General features: G+C 41.2%; 1 protein-coding gene across 34 annotated transcripts in view; it reads right to left on the bottom strand.

Annotated features, from left to right (window-relative positions):
- PLEKHA7 (pleckstrin homology domain containing A7) overlaps positions 1-21,412 on the bottom strand; it is a 155,530-nt gene that overhangs the window by 94,594 nt on the left and 39,524 nt on the right. For 4 of the 34 annotated variants that reach the window (XR_014515369.1, XM_083458281.1, XM_083458264.1 and 1 more), the window contains exon 1: positions 12,330-12,803. The exons of 29 other annotated variants lie outside the window; for them this stretch is intronic. Coding sequence is in view for 4 of the 5 variants with exons in the window: in XM_083458281.1 (XP_083314407.1) it covers positions 12,330-12,400 (71 nt within the window). In the remaining variant the exon portion in view is untranslated. Of the gene's footprint in view, positions 1-12,329; positions 12,804-21,412 lie in introns of those variants that run through there. One more of the 34 variants, XM_083458269.1, reaches the window with a different exon arrangement.

Genomic DNA, 21,412 nt, shown 5'->3' with positions numbered 1-21,412 from the left:
CTGCTTTCACTGCACAGCGATCCCTCTTGCCGTTCTGGCTTCTGAGATTCAGAATATTTTTTTTCTTGTTTTCCTCCTCCAAAAACTAGGGGCGCCTTATGGTCTGGTGCATCTTATAGAGCGAAAAATATAGTAGTTTGCAGTCTGCTTCTTCCATCCACTGACCACTGCTACTCATAGGCAGAGGGACTGCAAAAAGGAACTGTAAAAAAGACAGGTTTGATAACTTGAAAGCAGGACTTCTAAGGCTACACATGTACATATTCTGCCCATAGACAACTGATCCACGCACAAAACTGTTCTTCCTATTTGATCTTGATCCTTCTTCCCTTTTGTTTAAAATTTCACTTCACAGTTCTCAGTTTCTGAATCCATGAAGGGGGTGGGGAGTATGATCTGTCATGTCAATAAACAGAGGAAACTGATATATCCTTCATTAATGTAGAATATGACTAGGTCTCATGACTTGGTTCTCGGGCACTGTAACCAAAGGGGACACAGGTGTATCAGAAATGCAGGTGTCTCATTAACAAAGCCAGGGGGTGGGGAGCCTTCACCAATTCATGCTGCTGGATATTTCAGGCAGTGACAGAGGGCTATTCTACAGCATTTTTTCTTCCACATACTCTATGTGAAGCTAAAGAATGGAGAAACACAGCCGTGTTGGTTGATGCTTGTTTTCTCCTGGACAACAAGACTATAGAAAGGATGATTCCATACCAGAAACTATCGACAGTGTTTCAATCTTCTTAATCATTATGAAGAAAAAAAGGGACACCTTGGACCTCACATGCTGTAACTCAGGGATGGATTAGCCTGAGTTCCACATTCTCATCTCAGCAACTTTCTTGGGACTATAGGCCAGTGGTGGGCAGGACCAGAGGGAAAAGTGTGTGGAGCAAAAAATGTTGCTTTTACCTCTGTGCAGCAGGCTAGATTCTATACACACACAAACACACACCACTCTATCCCACCGCTTAACAACTTAGAGGCATTATCAAAGTTCAAGGACATGTTCTAACCAGACAAACTCAAGGAGGGTGCAAAGCAGAGCCAATAAGCGGTATGGCTTGCGGAAAGTGCAAGGGGCTAGACCAGGGGTCTGCAACCTTTAAGACAAAAAGAGCCACTTGGACCCGTTTCCAAAGGGAAAAAAACCTGGGAGCCGCAAAACCATTGCGACATTTAAAATAAATATATCTCCGGAGACGTGATCTGACAGCGGACGAGAAGGTGACGTTGGGACGGTGCATGACTAACACACGCACCGCCCCCATGCGACGTCACAGCAAGTACAGCGCCCGCCACAGTGAGGAGTGCGGGGGCGCACAATGCGCCTCCTCCCCTCGCTAGTATCCACCCCGGAGCTGCAACAAAGGTGTAAAAGAGCCACATGCGGCTCCGGAGCCGCGGGTTGCAGACCCCTGGGCTAGACAGAGAGGCCTGGAGCGTCACAGTTGGCCTCTGGGTCTGAGGTTCCCCATCTGTGCTGTAACTGGTGCATACATGCCTGTTACAGAGAAAGTTTACTAAGGAGCTTTTTGAACTTCTGTGACGTGGCCTGAGAGTCTTATAAAAATTCTCAGCTTTGCATACAGTCTGGAGCAATGAAACTGGCTACTGGATTCAGTGGTGTCATCTCAGACCTCTCCAACTCTGAATGTTCTCTGGATACACATGTCAATCCCAGTTCTTGATTTTTACTTGCCAGTGAACATGTGGCTCCTGCATATGATCTCAGTGATGAAGCTGGGATAGAAGGGTTCAGGCAGCCCCTAAAGTACCCTGGAATTAAGTTGTTCAGGCCTTTATAAATTAATAAGGACCTTAAATCTGACTTGGACAAAAGTGCACATGGAGCAACTGCTATGTCACTTACATTGGTACAGTCACACAAAAGGCAGAGGTTTCTAGGCAAGCAAGAAGCATTAAAGCAGTTCATGGACACATTCCAGCCAAGTTCTCAAGAAGAGCGCAGATCAGAGCTGATGAAGGGTGTGGGAGAGTCTTGAAAGTGAAAGAGAGAGGCCTCCAAGCTTGAGTTTGCCTACCCATACTTTACCCTATGAAAGTTCAGCCACAATAAATGCAACAGGCTTCTAGGTGCATGAGACTTTTTGTTGTTTCTATGTATCTAAATGGACATGTTTATTTGGAGTGCAGTAAGTCCTTCTACATGAGTAAAGAACCCTCTATGACTTCAAGAGCCTAAGTCTGTGTACAGGTAAATACTTGGCAACAACTGAAACTTTCATTCCAACGCAAACAGTATTTTTTGATAGCTGGGAATTTTAACTGGAAGCAGGGGTGGGTTGTTAACACCCCCTTTCCATGCCATGGTGCTGATACACAACATGCCTCACACTGCTTTATTTAAATATAGACTTGACATATTATTCATGTACTTTGACCTTAAGCCATTATAATGTGGAAGAAAACACATGTCCCAATCCCAAGACTCTTGATTTTGGATGAAGATGCACTGAGTAGTCATTGAAGCAAAAATGTTGCTAGTAAGTGTCAATACCACTTCAAAGTGAAGACTGCTGAAAACATACCACAATGCAGAAGGATAGAGCTGCTCTGCGCAAGGATTGCATTAGGTATCTGTACAATAAAAAACTTTTATTTCTTAAGCTCTTGTTCTACATTCCTTAACAACACCAGCTTTGAATGGATGTGGCCCAGTATTTACATGCTACTCAAAATGTAAGCCATTAAAAATGTTCAAAAAAGATAAAATGAATCTTCAAGAATAAACTGTTTTTTCCCCTTTGTAACTCTCAGTTTCACCAGTTGTTTCACCAGTATCTGAAGCATTATTGTGAGAATAATCAAATATAGAATTTACATATTATGTCCTTTAAGGTTTGGAAATATAGCATGAAAGAACAAGAAGCAAGTTACATTCTAGGTCTATGCATGTATATGTATATCATAAATCATATCAATTCTTACCAAAAGTTAAATGATTTGTTTCTAAATACGATTACATCATAGGGTTCTGCCACAGAATATTAACATCCCAAGCAATACTGCATGAAACAAAAGTGAGGCTACAAACCAATGTATATTTATCTTACATTTACCTTATATTACATTACCTTACACTGAACTGAACAGACATTCTGAATAGTATTACTGTACTTCTGAACAGACATCCCTAGGATTTCACTACAAGTATCAATTTCAACAGTGATAGAAAATATTCTATTTTATACAAAACATTGCTCAGAGTTACCTTAACCTACATATTATGGCTTTTCAACAATATGGTATATTAATTTATCATTTAGAAATTGACCATTGTAACCTAAATAATATTAGAAAAAAAGAGTTGATTTTATTATGTCATCCTCAAAATATTAGCAAACCCCAGAATTCACCAAATATGCCAAAAGTCTCTCAGTTAATTAATATTAATTACTGTATTTTTCGCTCCATAAGACACACCTTTTTCCTCTTAAAAACTAAGGGGAAATGTCTGTGCGTCTTATGGAGCGAATGTGTGGTCGGGGGGGGGGGGAACCCGGACTTCCCCCGCCAGCCCCGACAAGCTCAGGGAGCAGTGGACAGGATGCGCGAAGCCGGGCTTCCCCCGCCAACCTGGGAGCAGCGGGCAGGCTGCGCGCAGATGCCCCGCGCTCCTGAGCAGCTCTGGGGTAGCCCACGAAACCTCCGCAGGGCAGCGGGATGAAGGCTCCTCGCTGCCCTGTGGAGGCTTTGCGGGCTACCCCAGAAGCCAGAACAGCTAGAGAGAGAGCTTGCGGGAGGTGGGGGAAGGGACAGAATGCGGCCAGGGATAGCCGCGTTCCCTTTAAAGAGTGGCCGGCTATTGCGGGAGGTGGGGGAAGCGACAGAGCGAGGCTCTCTCACTTCCCCCACATCCAGCAAAAAGCCCCCAAGAGCTGCGCTCCCTTTAAAGAGCCAAGCGGAGTGTGTGTGTGGCTCTTGGGGGCTTTTCCCCGAGGAGGGAGAAGAGGTCAGTGAAGGTCAGAGAAGGTTGCCCTTCTCCCTCCTCAAGGAAAAGCCTGCAAGCGCCGCACACACACTCCACACGGCTCGTAAAAGGGAGCGCTGAGCAGAGCCTGATTAAAACAAGGAATTGCACTTTACTTGAATAGAAATTTTACCAAATGATTGATTGTAATAAATTTCATTTTATTTAAACAGTGATGAAGCTGGGATAGAAGGGTTCAGGGAGCCCCTAAAGTATCCTGGAATTAAGTTGTTCAGGGTTTTATAAATTAATAAGGACCTTTGAAAGTTATTTACAAAGCCAAATGCAGTTTGGTCTGATAGGTGCTTGCCAATTCCTCACCCCACCATAATTTTGCAAAACCAGGTGTATTGAGTCTCTGGTGACCTAGTGTGCTATGTGTGGCTTGATGAGTCATAAGTAAGGTCAGGTTGGCTGCAATGTTTCAAGTTCAAATACACACACACCAAAAACTTGGAGTTCTGTAGGTACAACAATAGTCCCAAGCAGCCCCAAAAGAGGCTTTATCTTTCCACCGACCCCTGTTCTCATTGTCACTCCACTTTGTGTTCAGCTGTTTGCCTGCTGATCTGAGTGCTGAAAAGCACACAGAGTGGAAAGAGGAAGAGGGAAAGAAACATCCCATTTCTGAAAAAAACAGTGGGGGCTTCATGGACAACCTGGGCAAGCCCTCGAGGTTGCTATTGCACTTGCAGGTGTGCCATATATGGGACATATATGGGACACCAAGGGTAGGGAGAAAGCTTCATTAAAATTTCATTTTATTCTTATACCAGAGTCACTTTCATACTTCGTAACCGCAGAACCTAGCCTTTCAATACTTTCAGGACTTAGGAACTTTATGTAGATTTTGTTAGGCTTAAACAGGTCTCCTCCAAGAAACTGTGGTGCCTAAGGTAGAATAACTAATGGAGACCCCATTCCAGACAGCAAAAATGAATCAAGCAAGTTATAACTTGCCCTTTAATGGAACTTTACTTAAATGCAGGGCTGAGCCAGGGATTAAGTGGGAGTATCAGAAACTATATATGGTATGGAAATCAATGATTGTTCTATCTACTCAAGAAAATGATAGATCATGAACAGTTATGGGCCTCTGAGACCCAAAGACCATAAAATGGAGTAGGAATTAAGGTTAAGAAATTTGAGATATTTCTGTTCAATGAACTATCAGTGTTGAAAACTTATTTATTTCTTAGTTCTTTAAGTCAACAACAACAAATTCACTATAAACAGAGTAATACATCTGATTTTTTAAAGTCATCTTTTGGTATTTCTATGCATGAAGCAAATGAAGTGAATATTCAGATTTCTTTTCTTTTCTTCTTGCACAAGCAAACAAAGTGGGTACCATATATTTTAAAGAAATGTTTTGACCAACTGTTCTGGAAATGTTGTAGTAACTGTAACTGAAATTTTCAGTTAGCCAAAATGCAATAAAATATAGTTTTATAGCTCCTTCTATTAAAAGAGTGTTAGATGTGTGCTGCCCCACAATAAGTTCATGGAGAAAAAATATATCCATAATGTTAGTTAATTAATCATGGGAATGTAGAGCAATACCCTCTACAGCAATGCTGCTTTGCTTTATATTAATCTTCTTTATTTTATTGAAGAGGAGTGTGAACAGAAGGCATTAAGTTCAGTGTTCCTTCTTTCCAAGCCCCATTTTGCCTGCTAGTATGATTTATAATAAAACACTGCATTTTCCAGCTGCATTAATCATAACTGTATTCTCACAGTAAGTTTCAGCTTGCACAGTATTTAGAACTGTAGTCAGGAGAAAGCCAAAAGGACAATATATAAGCAGAAACAAATCAAAATTCAACCTCTACCAATATACCAAACAACTTTCAACTTTGTGATTATTCTTTTAATGAAAGAGGAATGATGATATTGTGTGAATTCCTGGTGGGCATCACATTGCTCTTGAAAAAAAACCGTTCAGGTTCCCCAAGTGGGAGACAGGGAGGTGGTTTGGAATGAAGACGGAGGATTTCTACAAGTGGTTAAACCCCTCTCCCCCTTTTACAGGTTCTGTACTCTTGCACTCTTGAGGACAATATTTTCCTGCAAAGTAGACTATTGCAAATATTATTCCTAACATTATCCCCAGTTGAGGAAGACGGGAAGATCTTGAGTTCTTCTGTGATGGAACGGAAATGTTATTATGTATTGAAATGAGTTATATATTTTTGTTTTGTTGTGTTATTATGAAATTGTTACTATGTCATTGTTTTGCTTTTTTATTATGAGATTATTTTTGTAGTGTTTGTTTGAAATGCATTACTGTCTCTGTTGTAAGCCACTTTGAGCATGATATTTTTTTGTGGGAAAGTGGCATACAAATAAAATGAATGAATGTCCGAGTGCAGATTTGGACTCCCAGGTCCTAGTCTGACACTCTAAAGCACCACACCACACTGGTTCACATAATTATCATGTGATTTCTGTAATACAATGTGAAACTTCATGCTCCCCCCCCCCATCCAGTTGGAGAGCCACTGTTGTAATCATCCCATAGTTTAAGAACTACTGTTGAAATTTCAAACTCTGATTCAACCGACTGAACTGCACAGTAATCCAGATCTCTCATGCTCTTTGATTTACAAATGACTAACAAAATAAACTGGAGGTCTATCCAACATGCTGAAACCTCAAAATGCTCCTCTACTATTACTTTGCCTTTGAAGAGAATGTTCAAGTATTATTCCCTTCAAGCAAAATGAGTCTACTGTTTATTTTAAAGTACATTCCTGCTTAGCAAGTTATTTTTATAATATGCAACTGTTAACTGTGTTGTTTATTCTGTGAAGCCCAAATAAGTGCTGACATTTTAACTGTCTGCCAAAAACGTTTCTCAAAATCAATTTTCTGATTTGCCAGTAAAGTAATTATATCATATTTTATACCCTTTCATTAAATTACTTCTGTATGCAAAGCTTCAGGAGTGGATAAACTAGACTGTGCCATCTTTTTGCATTTTGATTTTATCTTATTTAATCCACTGTATGCACACTCATACTTGTAGAGGAAGGAATTATTCTTTCTGCATTAAAAGGACATAGAACAAATCCATGTTCTAACCAGTATAAAACTGCATGTTTCTAGGTTTATTGGATTAAAATACAGCTTTATCTGGTGGCCTAATGTTCCTCTATGTTTAATATTACACTTTACATTCCCTACATATTCCCTATACAATCCATATATTCCTATGAATTCTTTATTTAAAATACTAGTGAAATGCCTGTCATGAAGACATGTGGGAAATGATATATATTGCACAGATGGATAGCACTGTCAGTGGGGTCAATAAAGGCTGATGAGCCTGCCTCTGTCAGAAGCAGAAAGACACAACTCCCAGATTTACTTCTGTTCTAGCTTCTGCTGAGAATAGCAGAAAAAGGAACTATGACAGAACCAAAAGTCAGAAAGTGAACAGGTCACAGTCTACTGAACACAGAAAGAATATAACTTATTTTCCATCTAAATATGTCAGTGTCAAACAAGGGAATTTCTCTTTGCATGAAACAGGTCTACTATCCTCAACTATGGAATGACTTCACTTTTGAAAAACCATGTTTAAAAAGTCTCATTCATCTTAACAACATATTCCAACACAATGCATGAAAAATCATGCCAATTATACAAACTTTCAAAATTCTGTGGCGTTTTTCAAAACTTCTGCATTGTGATGATGTTTTTATTATCTTCTCACATGCCAGTCTGGTTATTATACTGAAGGGTGACCCAAAAATATTTTTCTCTTCTCCCACAACTGATACTGAACATTATGTGACAACTAAGTATGCACAGACCTCACTGAGGTATTTTTGAGGTATTTTTGCCTTCAAGCATTTTCTTCAAGCTTTCCTCCCTGACCGATTATCACATTTTCATACAGATTCAAAGGTGTATTTGCAAAGCTCTGTGTATTACTCTAGTTGCACACTACTGGTCTTGAAATTAGTTTTTTGTCTTTTTCTATCATATATACCTGTTATCAAAAGGGACATGGGTAGCGCTGTGGTCTAAAGCACTGAGCCTTGGGCTTGCTGATTGGAAGGTCGGCAGTTCGAATCCCCGCGACTGGGTGAGCTCCCGTTGCTCTGTCCCAGCTCCTGCCAACCTAGCAGTTTGAAAGCATGCCAGTGCAAGTAGATAAATAGGTACTGCTGCAGCAGGAAGGTAAACGGCATTTCCATGCGCTCTGATTTCTGTCACGGTGTCTCATTGCACCAGAAGCGGTTCAGTAATACTGGCCACGTGACCCAGAAAGCTGTCTGTGGACAAACACTGGCTCCCTTGGCCTGAAAGCGAGATGAGCACCATAGTCGCCTTTGACTGGACGTAACTGTCCAGGGGTCCTTTACATTTTTGCCTTTACTTGTTATCAATGAAAAGGTGAGTTGTTATTTATAAGCCTGTTTTAGAACAAGGGAAATATTAATGTGACAAGTTTGCCAGGTCCAGAAGGTGGCAGCATCACAATGGGCGTGTTCATTTGGAATGTTCTCCCTCGGGAGGTTCCCTTGACTCCATCATTACATATCTTTAGACACCAGGAAAAAATGCCTTTTTAGTCAGACCCTTTTAACTTTCTATGGCCTTTTTGTGAGGCTGAAATGTACTGTAATTTAAAATACATATAGAGAGAGAATTATCTTTTAGGGTTTTTAATGCTGATTTTAATGTATGTATATGTTCATTTTTTGCTTAAAATACTGCAAGTTGCTTTGAGTTGGTGTGGCAAAAAAAGCTACCAATAAATTTAAGAAATAAATAAATAATATTCCTCTGTCTAGAATCAGGACTATCAATTATATAGTTCAATGAAAAATCCCAAACCATGTAAGGAAAGCTATTTATATATACAATTACTGTGATTCTATTTTCTTTATATTTGCTATTTGCATTTATTTTACTTTTTTGTAACCAAGTTGGTATTAGCAGCAAATGCTACATGGAACAACAGACAACCCTAAAACGTCTGTCCCAAAATGAACAATGCCATAAAAGTCTTACCCGTGCCCCCCCCCCAAATTAGGCAACTCCTCAGTCACATAATTCATCTCAATAAAGCACCAAAAGTAATCCCCAATAATGACAAAACTAAGAAACCTGAATGCAATCAGTAATTAGGAGGCAGAAAACTTGACAAGGATTCAGTGTGGATTCTGCTAAAATTAAAAGGGAGCACAGAGAGACTAGCAAATGTGTTAAGACAGCCTGCCTCCACTCCCATCTGAGACACCAAAAGCACAAACAGAAGCAGGGGGCGCTGCCTTAAAGCCCTCTGAAGAAAGTCTTCACAGCAGCCTCACTCCTCTAAAAACTGATCATTAAAAATTAAAACACTCTTTGAAGTAGCTACCCACTATGCAGCTTTAAGACAGTGAAGAGACTGTCTTCAAGCGGAATGGAGGGGGGGATAACTTCTTTTCAGAACCCTTGGGATAACTCTGTGGCCCCCAGGTTGGGAACCACTGGTATACTCCATTACATAGTTTTGTGTGTTTGACTCCCAAATGCCTACGCTCAGTGTTATTTTTCTAGGAAGAGGTGTCGGAACTCACAACGAACACCTCCCTTGTTCTCTTACAATGGCAAAGGCACCCACTTGAGAGGTTCCAGCAAGTTCTGGTTGAAAAAAAAACCTGCCTACGATAATTCCACACAACCAGACTAGGGAAGATGATCATAGTGCTCTTCTCATTCTGGAGAAGTCAAGTCATTCTAAAATATTTGCATAAAATGGGAATTGTACACAGACAAGACATGAAGACCCATAATGTTGTTTATTGTATGTTGTACCCAACTAAGTTATACCATAAAATTAATGTATATAATCTAGTCATGTCTATTAATTTCATTGAGACTTTTCTGAGTATGACCAACATTAGATACAGACCCGTGCTTTTAAAATGCATAACTGAATGCTACTAGTCAGCTGCTTTCATAGAAATGATATTCTGAAAGTTGGAATATAAATAATTGTGGTGGATAAATAACTAATGTTTAAGACAGTCACAACTTCGCTGATTAACATATGGAACTGCAGAAAGCTATGAGCTGATGAGTGAGACATGACTTCCAGTCTCCAAATGGATGACCCCATCCTGCATCAAAACCCTTTAGTTGTTGTTTATACTGCTCCTGAGTCCACACATCCAAAATGTGCTCAGAGATGCCTGTCAGAGCTGCACACCCAGGCCAAGCAGTCTCCAAAAGAATGAAGACAGGGACATCTCAAAAGCAGGCAGCCAGATCATGCACAGGCTGTGGCACCCAGGAGCTCAGAATGGCCCCTCACTGGCCTGATCTGGCTGTGCCCCTACTAACTACCCTCCCCACTTCTGGGTGGCTGTTTCATCAGTGGGCAGGTGGCAGCACCCCTTTTAGATGGGAGCAAAATGTGATATCTACCTGTAGTGGTTGTCCACCTTCAGGTATAGGAACCTGATCTCCAACTCCCATAAGCATCTGCCATTAGTATGGCCAATGGCCAGGAATGATGGCAATAGAGGTCCAACATCACGTGGAGAGCTCAAAGTCCCCCACCTTTTTCTAAGTGGCGCCTCAATTGCCAATGTCTCTAGTTCAGTCTTATTCCTAACCCACACTGCTAAGCCAGCTGCAGCCTGATTTACATCCAGAAATTACCTTAGCCCTCCGGAAGCTCACACATGCAGTGTCTAATAGTGGAACACACACCACAAACTGATTGCTAAGGCTAATTTGTTCATGAGTGGGCAAAATTCTTATTCAGACATCAATACGTGATCAGCTAGTCTCACACTGCTGAGGAAAAGTAAGCAATCTGGTTGGCCACTCAGAACAGGATGTTAGACTAAATAGGCCTTGGTCTAATCCAGTAGGACTCTTCTTATGTTCATATGTTAACAATGGAGAAATCCAGGATTTTAGTATAGCTGCAAATAGGTAGAAGAAAGCACCCTCACAGACAAATGGCAGCAACAAAGGGCATGTGTTCCTCTCTTTACTATCAATGTACTTCAATAGGTTTCTTCACCAGATAATGAGGTGAGTTTTCATGGGTTTCTCATCTCTGTAGACTCAAATGCCAGTTACATTCCTTCAATATAGGAAGTGCCTAAGTCCTTCTCAGGCCATTTAGGGCTTTTTATATACATATAAATAAATATATTTCCAGATAAATACTAGGGAGTCCTGCATTTAATTTTGGGTAAGTAGGCCTGCTTTGCTTCCAAACTAATCACCTGAGTTTGCTGTTAGAGGGAATGACCCACACTCTCTACACAATGCTCCTCATATGCCAGGTAGTGTAAGCTAATCATATTCACCATGATTCCTTCAGGGGATTTAATATTAGCGATCACAACTGCAAACATCCCAAGTCCTATCACCAGGTACATTCTTATGTTTAGACACATTAATTATTAACTTCCTCTTTTACTCTCTTCCTCAAACACATTTCAAACACATGAGTAATTTTACAGAAACTCTGAACTCTAGTTTTCGCTTCTTTTTACAACCTTGCACCAGAAAGAGGCAAAGGTTTCAGATACAGACACAGTAAACAAAGACTGCATTCCTTTAAAAAGGTGTGCCAGAAACCAAAGTGAAAGCTGAGAATGAAACTTGTTTAACTTCTATTTGTTCTTTATTACACTTCAGTCATCAACACAAGGAACATAATTTAACAGAAATCTTTGAACCTTCAAGCCATGTCACAACATGCCTGGAAAAGTTACATGAGAAACTATTTCTAAAGGCAATATTGATCTCTTGCTTAGCAGAGGAAACCACATACAAAAATGCAGGAATCATTCTTCTTATCAGCATTCATTAATTTCCCCATATGTAAATATTTTGAACATGCCTTGCCCTATAGCTTTGAAAGTATAATCAAGTCACCAGAAAACTGATTTACCAGGATCATGTTCTCTGGGACTAAACAGGTTTCTTTTAATAGGAACCTAACAGCACTATAACAGACACATATTTGACACAGCATGACAAAACAACCATCCAAATGGACTACAGACACTGTTTAAAAAAACTGAATGATAAATGATTCACTTTTGTTCCATTCAAAACATTAGGAAGCTTCAAATACCTGATCATGGAAACATCAGCTACCCATTTAAAATGCAACATCTTTTTAAAACACTGAATAGAGATTAGCACAGAAAAGCACACCATAATTTACCATTAAATATTGCCTTTGTTCTCCAGTTCTAAGTCTTTTCAGGCAAATGTTCATACTGCTATCCATAAGAGAAGCACCACACTGCAGTTTTACAAAACTAAATACATATACTAAATCTAAACATGTACATACCTGCATGACACCTGGAAGAATGGATGTTCTGGCTGAGAAACAGAGTTTGAAAATCCAGCTTTACTCCCCATTGTGTTCGTGTACTAGAATCAGTTACATTTCTTTCATATTCCATACGTTAAAACCAGAGTATTAAAACACCCACATCCATCTGTACAGCATCATTCAGCATCGTTCAGCAGCCTACTAAAAAAAGCCAAGAGCACTCTGAGCTGGTCTTAAAATTCTGACCGCATATCTGATTGCTTCTTCCTCAACGGCAAAATTTCCCACTATCAACAGTCTTCTAAATACTATATATCACAAAATATAGAAACATATGGTTGTATAAGCAAGGAACAAGCATCTTATTCCCAACTGGATATAAAATCTTGTACTGTATTCTTCTTTCAGAGACAAGGCTTGGAATGCTGTAACGAGAACAAGGGAGAGAAAAAGAGCGAGAGACCTGGTATCTTAAACAGCAGCCTGGTTTGGCTGTCAGCCAGCAACCAGCAGAACTTATTGCCAATGCTGCAAATCCCTCCTATCAGCTAATGAAGATCAAGACTGCAGGTGAAACATGATTTTTATCTCTATGACAAGGATTCCCTTGGAAATACAAAGATATATGACCTTGAATTCTGTAAAGGAAATTAAAAACAGCAACGATTTAAACCAAATGGCCCCGTTTGTATAATATTATCTACCATAGCTAATGTTTCTGCATAGCATAGCAATGCAAGAATTCACTGGGTTGAAGTCTTAAAAACCACACAGGTTTAATTAGCTGCTTTTATTTTTTTTAAATGGTCACAAATTCCTACTGATTTCTATAAGATCACATATAAGCCATTTCAGAGGAAAGTAATCATATCTGGAACTATCAACAGAAAGTATGAACAATAGTAAATTCGTCTATTTCAACCTCTTCTGCATTATCCAATGCCAATAAAACTTTAACATCACATACATAACAGTCAAAGACACTACTATGAGCACTTACATTCTGAACTGGCAGCAGGCTAGCAAACTGAAAGCACAGCCATGCCTGAAAATAGTGCTAAGGAGGAATGCCATTCTAAAAAATTCCTTACAAGACTGTGAGGTCTATACCACAGTTGTGGGAGGTTTAAAATTAATGCAGATAATTGGTGTAGGTGACAGAGGGTGCTGTGCATAGTCAATTGAACAGTACTGTATGCGGAAACCCAGGATGTATTGAGTTCTCACACAAGAAGGGCTTGGCTGAAGACTGCAGGCAAGACTAGTGAAAAATTCTCATTTCCCACCTTGCCAGGAGCAGTGAAGGGAGGCGTTCTCCCACAATTTGTGACTGTAGGGGATGATGAGTGTGCCTGGGATCTTGGGAGCCAATCAGCACCTAGCAAGGCTCCTGAGGGGCAGAATTCAAAGTGGACCTGGGTGAGAACTCCTATCCAGGTCCATTCAAGGGATGGTTTTAGGCTTTGCTATGGACATCTGTTGGTTGCTGGTTACAGGCAGGATGTGAATCTTCCTAAAGACAAATTGACTGGTTTTGCCTACGTCATAGCAATGTTGCAACTTTTGGGTGAAAAGGCATTGGGTTGGATTCTTAGTTGTGACAGGCAGGAAAAGGTCTCAGCTCACTTGGTCATTCTCTGCTGGCACTGGGCGCCAGTCAGGCTGGCAAAAATTAATATCCCCCTTTCCCCTTTCTGACAGATGTCAGGGGGTTCAGGAACTTATCCAGGGTTGGGTTTCCTTGGAATGAAGGTCAACAGAAACTGTGGTGTCTTTAGGCACAATTTAGTTTATTTACACATATGTACAACCAGGGATGTGCTCTATGGGGAGCTGGCTTCAGACACAAGGCTCATTGGCAGACCAACTCTGTGTTACAAAGATGTCTGCAAACATGACATGAACACTAGCAAACTTAACCCGGCTCTGTGGGAAACCCTTGCAGATGACTGCAGTGCCTGGAGAAAAACAGTCAGGTTATACATCCATAGCAATGACCAGAGAAGGGATGACTGCTGAGAGGAGCACAGAGAGAAGAAATGCCATGGTGCATCTGCAGCAGCACAACCAAACGCATTCATCTCCCCCAGCTGCAACAAAACATGTCTCTCCTGTATTGGTCTCCACAGCCACAGCAAACACTGCTACTGTCCACTGGTTTGACCCCAAAGGTGTATTGTCTCCAGAGACAGAAGGATGACAACAACATACAACAGGAACCTAAGGAGTTCAAAACATTAATACAGTAACAGATCTTGCTTCCCCACTAGGTTTCCAGGTGATCCCCAGAGCCCAGCAGAGCAAATGTGTCTCTGTCTCTTTAGCTTCTGCCTGCTTTCTTGCTCAGCTGACAAACACTAACTATTGTCCTTCTAAGTAACAACCAGGTAAAGAGGGTGCCTACCCATTTGCCCAGAGGATACCATCACTTATTAGGACTCATCCACACTTCTGCTTGCCCCATGCCTTGAGCAGTTTTGCCTTTGCCCTGTCACTTTCCCCTAGAAAACCCGCTCTTTAGCGCTAAATTGGAACAAATGGCAATCTGTGGCAAATCTGTTTGTTCAAATTCAATGCTAGACTGTGGATTTGGGTGGGGGGACAAAAGGATGTGCAGGTGAACCCTAAGTAGTAGCTCTTGCAGCCCAGGGCATTCTTTTTGGATGCTGATCATGGTGCTTAACTGCTCAGCCCAACAGTCATTGCCTACACTAAGGGACTGATTTAGCAAGCTGACCAAAAAAATCCAAACCTATACCTACTCTGATCCATGATATCATATCAAAATTTTAAAGATGGTCTACAGCTCTTTTTGCCTGAGGCTGTTATTCAAAACATCTTGGTTAAAATTAATCTTCCTAAAGTATGACCAGAAAGCCAATTTTAGAAAATTTAAAGTGAGACCAAACATAGTAACCTTTTTAAATCTTCAGGTTTTACTTTACAAATAAAACTAAGACTGTATGCATTGCAAGTGAACTCCCAGAGTATTCTTCCCTACCAATCTAAACAATATGAGTGAAATAATTTAAAACCATTTCACATTCCTACACATGCCAGCATTAATAACAGAAACTTAAACTGGGCAGATAAAACTAGGTTTCTAGACTGTCAACTGATGAGTCATGCCATCCATAAGAGCTGTAGAGTAGACCTTTGACACTTTCCTTAAAGTTATTTCATTGCAGTACTATCTGTTCACACACAATTAGAAAAGTTGAATATTATATGTCATTAAAAAAATTTAAGTGTCTGAACTTAAGTACTGTAATGTCCCTTTAAGTGTTCAAAGTTTTTGTATCACTTTCAAGTGCTCAAAGTCTTTCATATGCATTATATAACTGTAATCCTTGCAACAACCCTGCAAGACAAACTAGTATTATTCTCCATATGCTGACTGCTGAGGGAAATTGGCTTATCCAAGCCCATATTGTGAGCACACAGGAAATAAAATACTCCATCCAAGGACTTCCTGATTAGTCGCTCAGTCTTTTAACCTCTTACTTCACCAGCACTGTCAATGTACTCTGAAAATTGTGTACTGTTCTATAATGTATGTTAATAATAATAATAATAATAATAATAATAATTTTATTTATACCCTGCCCTCCCCAGCCAAGACCGGGCTCAGGGCAGCTAACAAGCAATAATAAAAACAAGTTGAATGAATTCAACTTAAAAACAAGAGGAAAATACAACATTAAAATATTAAAATGCAGCCTCATCACAGAAGGGAAAAGAAAAAAGAAAGAGGGGGAGGGAATCAAATTGGTTCCAAGCCAAAGGCCAGGCGGAACAACTCTGTCTTACAGGCCCTGCGGAAAAAAATCAGATTCTGCAGGGCCATGGTTTCATGAGGCAGAGCGTTCCACCAGGCTGGAGCCAGTGTTGAAAAGGCCCTGGCTCTGGTTGAAGCTAATCTAACTTCCTTAGGGCCCGGGACCACTAGGGTGTTGCAATTTATGGACCTTGAGGCTCTTCGTAGGGCATACCGGGAGAGACGGTCCTGTAGGTACGAGGGTCCTAGGCCGTGAAGGGCTTTAAAGGTCAAAAGCAGCACCTTAAATCTGACCCTGTACTCCACCAGGAGCCAGTGCAGCTGGAAAAGCACTGGGTGAATATGCTCCCATGGCAGAGACCCCGTGAGGAGCCTCACTGCTGCATTCTGCACCCATTGAAGTTTCTGGGACAGCTTCAAGGGCAGCCCCGCGTAGAGCGAATTACAGTAGTCAAGCCAGGAGGTGACCGTCGCATGGATCACTGTGGCCAGGTCGGGGTGGGAAAGGTAAGGGACCAACTGCTTGATGCGGCGAAGGTGGAAAAATGTCGCCTTGGCTGTTGCTGTAACCTGCAACTTACACAACAAAAAGCTGCTGTATTCATGCAGTCTCTGTCTGAAAATCCACCATGGTGTAAGTCCATCATTTGCCTATTTAGCATTTGCTTTACAAGCAAAGTTGCTCAGATTCTGCTGTACTTACGGCTCTAGTTTAAATGCTGAGATTGTCATAGAATCAGAGAATTGAAGAGTTGGAAGCGACTCTGAGAGTCACCTAGTCTAACCCCATGTAATGCAGGAATCTCAACTAAAAATTAAAAACCTCCAGTGAAGGAGTCTGTTCTACTATGGAATAGCTCTTACCATCAGAAAGGTGAGTCCAGCACCTTCTGAGGGAGTCCGGAGGACTTGAACTCACTTCTGCCTGCTTATTTTGACCAGTTTCAGTTGGTCCACCATAAGGATACAGGGTACAATTTGAAGTCACACTAAGGCTTTCCCAAAGGAAAAATCTCCTTTCTCTCTCACCCCCATGCATTCCGTTCTGAGAGTTCTTCCAACCAGATTAGGGGAGAGCATGAAGTGAGGAGAAGGGAAGTCCCATGCACTACGGGAACTCACTGTGCTGGCTTCTGATAACATGAGAATTTAGTTGAATGTAGCCTATAATGTCAATCGTTTTTCTGTATTGGCAGGTTGAACTAGATGAGCTTTGAGATCCCTTCCAACTGTATGATTTTGTGCGGTTGAAAGCAACTAGCAGATTCAGAAGAACCAACAGGATGCATTCCTCCTGATTAAGATAATCCACAGGAGCACCAGGGCAGTTTCAGTTCCAACCTCGGTAAAAGTAATCAATATAACTGAAGAATATCTGGAGTTCATATGTCGCAACATGTTCCATGATTCCTCCAAGTGGACTAAAGTTTACTGGTGCTTCCATTTTTTTAAATGGGAAGCATGGCATCTTTCTGGTCCATAGGGGTCACCTGCTCTGTCATTTATTATTTTTACTATCCAGTAGCAGATCTGATTAGCCAAGGTGGGCACTGATGGAAAAAAAACTAGTTGTGGATATCACATATCCAAAAATCCTGTCCACAGCTCCAGATTGCACAAACTGAAAGATATCAAGAATCCAAAAACACAAGGACTAGCAGAAACTTCAATCACGTCCAAATCCATACCTGGAGTGAAAATGCCATCCAAATCAGAATAGTTGCAAATGATCTAATCTGTAATGTGTGAAGCATATGGGACACAGCAGAGCAGAGGGTGTGTAAAGGGCTCCTAACCACATAGGACAGTTTCTGTGAATGGCACTACATTCACGCAATGGCAAAAGACCGACACCATACCATATTTGACAACGTAATTGCCACAGTCTATAGCCATGATCCGTTAGTTTTCATCATGAGCCTTCTATCACTGCCACGGTCTTCACTGCCCCCAAGCTCCTCAGAAAACAAAGGAGATCCTTGGGCTCTAGCCAGTAGAAAATTCTAAGCATGATTGTGCCAAATGCTTAGGCCACTTTTCAGGAGGTAAACTAGGCTTTATACAGTATTACCAGCTATGCCTGCAGAGTAATGAATCCATCAGAGCCATCTAAGAACCATAATAATCTTTCAGCATCCAAGGCAAACATTATTGACGGATGCCCTCCCAATCACTGCAGAATTACTTTCATTTCATTTTCATCATATTCTTTATTAATCCAAAACATTTATATTTATTTTTATTCCACTGCTTTGGGTTAAAACCCAATGTTAACTTATGAATCAGGTTCTGTGAGATCCTGGGATAATCTGAAGAAAGATTTGCCCTACTTCCTAAACTGCTCCCCAAAAAATAGTTCCTGGACAGGATTTCTTGTACTTCCCCCAGAGTTCCGTTCTCACCTCCACTCCTTATTTCTCTGCCTACCCCTCAAGGATCATTTTTCAGTTGTCTTTTCAACTTCTGAGCAGTCCATTCTCAGCACTGCCAACCCAACCGATTGTATGATATAAGCACAAAAGTAATTTTTGGCACCTTAGCAGTTTGTTTAAATGCAGGTCTGGCTATGAGAACATAATTTGCTTCTGATAATTATTTTCAACTGTCTGACGATTCAGTTGTCTGATTATCCAGTTTTCCGATTATCTGATTATCCAATTCTCTGACTATTCGATTGACTCGCTGACTTTCTGCCACAGGTGGTTGGAGCTAAAGGTGGAGACAGTGATGAAGCTGCATACTCCGGCACTGGGGCTGGAGAGCAGGCGGGGGCGTGGCTGGCACGCATCCCGGAGGCATGGCGTGCGTCCCGGGGGCGTGATGCACCACCCACAGAGGTGTGGTGTGCATCCTGGGGCTGTGGCGTGCCACCTGTAGGGGCGTGGCACCCGACGCGGTGAGGGAGCGCACGGTGCGTGTCCAGAGGGGCGACAGTGATGGTACCTCCCCGATGGTCCCCCCGCCCCTCCCGTTCCTCTGCCAGTGGGTGGAGACAACATCAAAAACAGACTATTGATTATAGGAAGAATGAACAGGGTTTCATGGGTCTTTCCCTGAGTAAAATCTGAGGCAATAATCACAAGTGGGAACACCCAACCCCAGACCAAATTGAAACAGCAAAGATGCATGGACTTACAGGGAAAGTGTGGCTGAGCGGGGAACTCTCCCTGTTTTCTAGAAAGGGGACTATCACAGGTTTCACTTATCTCCTAGCTACTATTATCTGCTTATAATCAGATCTCTTCTGATCATTGACCTAGTTGATTTCAGCACTTTGTTCTGTCTAGAATTCCTGAAACCTGCCAAACTTTTTTGTTTGATTGATTCATTTGTGTTATTTTGAAAGGTTACTCTTGTGTTTTGTAATGTTCTTGCTGAAAACCTGCATAAATCACATATCACAGAACCTCAAAAGCAAATATACAATCTTTGCAATACAGAAAATAGGCAACTATGTTTTGTTTCTGGCTGTAATTTTAGAAACTGATTTTGTGATTATGTTTGTTATTTGAAAGTAATGTATGTGTATCATGAGTGATTAGGATTCCTCTTATGGATTATTTTTGGCACACTTTGGTATCATTGCTGGTTTTTTAAAAATTTTGTTTGCTAAAGTTAAGATTACATGTTACCATTGCGGTGTTTTATACTACTATTGGCAGAATGAATATCTTATTGTTATGCATAAGTGCAAAATTGGCAGTAGCAGCTGGTTGGGCGGAATTGACTTAGCTGGCTTCCCAATGTGGGGGGCGAGAGAGGGGCAGAGGGAAGTTGGCAGGGAGGGAGGGGTGTGATGCAGGTGCCCAATGGAGCCAATCTGCTGCCCCCTCACCTGTGCCTGCATTGCTTCAACCTCCCAACCGATGTGCTCCCCACTCTCTCAGATACTAGCAGCTACTTCCATCTTGGGAAGCCAGGTAAACAGCACTGACCTGCTGGCTACTGTTGTTGTTGTTGTTTAGTCATTTAGTCATGTCCGACTCTTCGTGACCCCATGGACCAGAGCACGCCAGGCACTCCTGTCTTCCACTGCCTCCTGCAGTTTGGTCAAACTCATGCTGGTAGCTTCAAGAACACTGTCCAACCATCTCATCCTCTGTCGTTCCCTTCTTCTTGTGCCCTCCATCTTTCCCAACATCAGGGTCTTTTCCAGGGAGTCTTCTCTTCTCATGAGGTGGCCAAAGCATTGGAGCCTCAGCTTCAGCATCTGTCCTTCCAGTGAGCACTCAGGGCTGATTTCCTTCAGAATGGAGAGGTTTGATCTTCTTGCAGTCCATGGGACTCTCAAGAGTCTCCTCCAGCACCATAATTCAAAAGCATCAATTCTTCGACAATCAGCCTTCTTTATGGTCCAGCTCTCACTTCCATACATCACTACTGGGAAAACCATAGCTTTAACTATATGGACCTTTGTCAGCAAGGTGATGTCTCTGCTTTTTAAGATGCTGTCTAGGTTTGCAATCGCTTTTCTCCCAAGAAGCAGGCGTCTTTTAATTTCATGACTGCTGTCACCATCTGCAGTGATCATGGAGCCCAAGAAAGTAAAATCTCTGGCTACTACTGTCCCCCCAAATAAGAGCTTTCTAAGCTTTAAGGCACCTTTTTATTTATGGCAGCTTCAATTATGTTGGTCCCAATCCACATCTCAGATCAGTTGGCATGCCAACCAACCAACAGATCTCATAATAAGAAAAGACAGTAGGCTGTCATGGTTAACAGATCTGGGAGCAATTATTCAGAAATTAATGTGGATGTACAGAGTTATGGAGATAGCAGCTATCAGCGGAGCTATTGTTTAGAAAGAAATGAGTGACTCTGCAGACATAGTGAACCAGGAAAAGAGTTGAGGATGCCAAGGAATATAAATAAATAAATAAACAAACAAACAGAAATAGTGGTGGAGCATAGCCAGCTGGGAAGGGAAGTTAGGCCTGGCACTCACTCACTAACCAGATTGGCAAGTACCTTGTAATGTGTTTATTTTCATAATGTAGCATTAATACAGAATTGTCCTATCTTAGGAAATACAATGCCTTGTGTTCTTTCATAGATAAAACAAAACCACTGTAGAGAAAGATTTATACTAAGGCATATAAAAATTACCAAGCCAGTTCTACATTCAGACTTTAGTAGATTCTCATTCCCATGAGCCAAAATACAATGCATGTTGTGAAATTGTTCTTAAAATGTTTTATGTATTTTTAAAATTAATATTTCAATTTGAGACTTCCTATTCCTGAGGCTAAAAATGACCTTCAACCTGCTCTTGTAGGCTGGAAACAAGCAACAGCAGTACTTCAAATATTTTATCAGGAAT

The sequence above is a fragment of the Podarcis tiliguerta genome (genome assembly GCF_965153285.1).
Source record: "Podarcis tiliguerta genome assembly, chromosome: 1".
Classification (NCBI taxonomy): Eukaryota; Metazoa; Chordata; class Lepidosauria; order Squamata; family Lacertidae; genus Podarcis; species Podarcis tiliguerta.
Note: the sequence above shows the minus strand (reverse complement) of the source record. Positions and strands in the feature narration are given on the sequence as shown.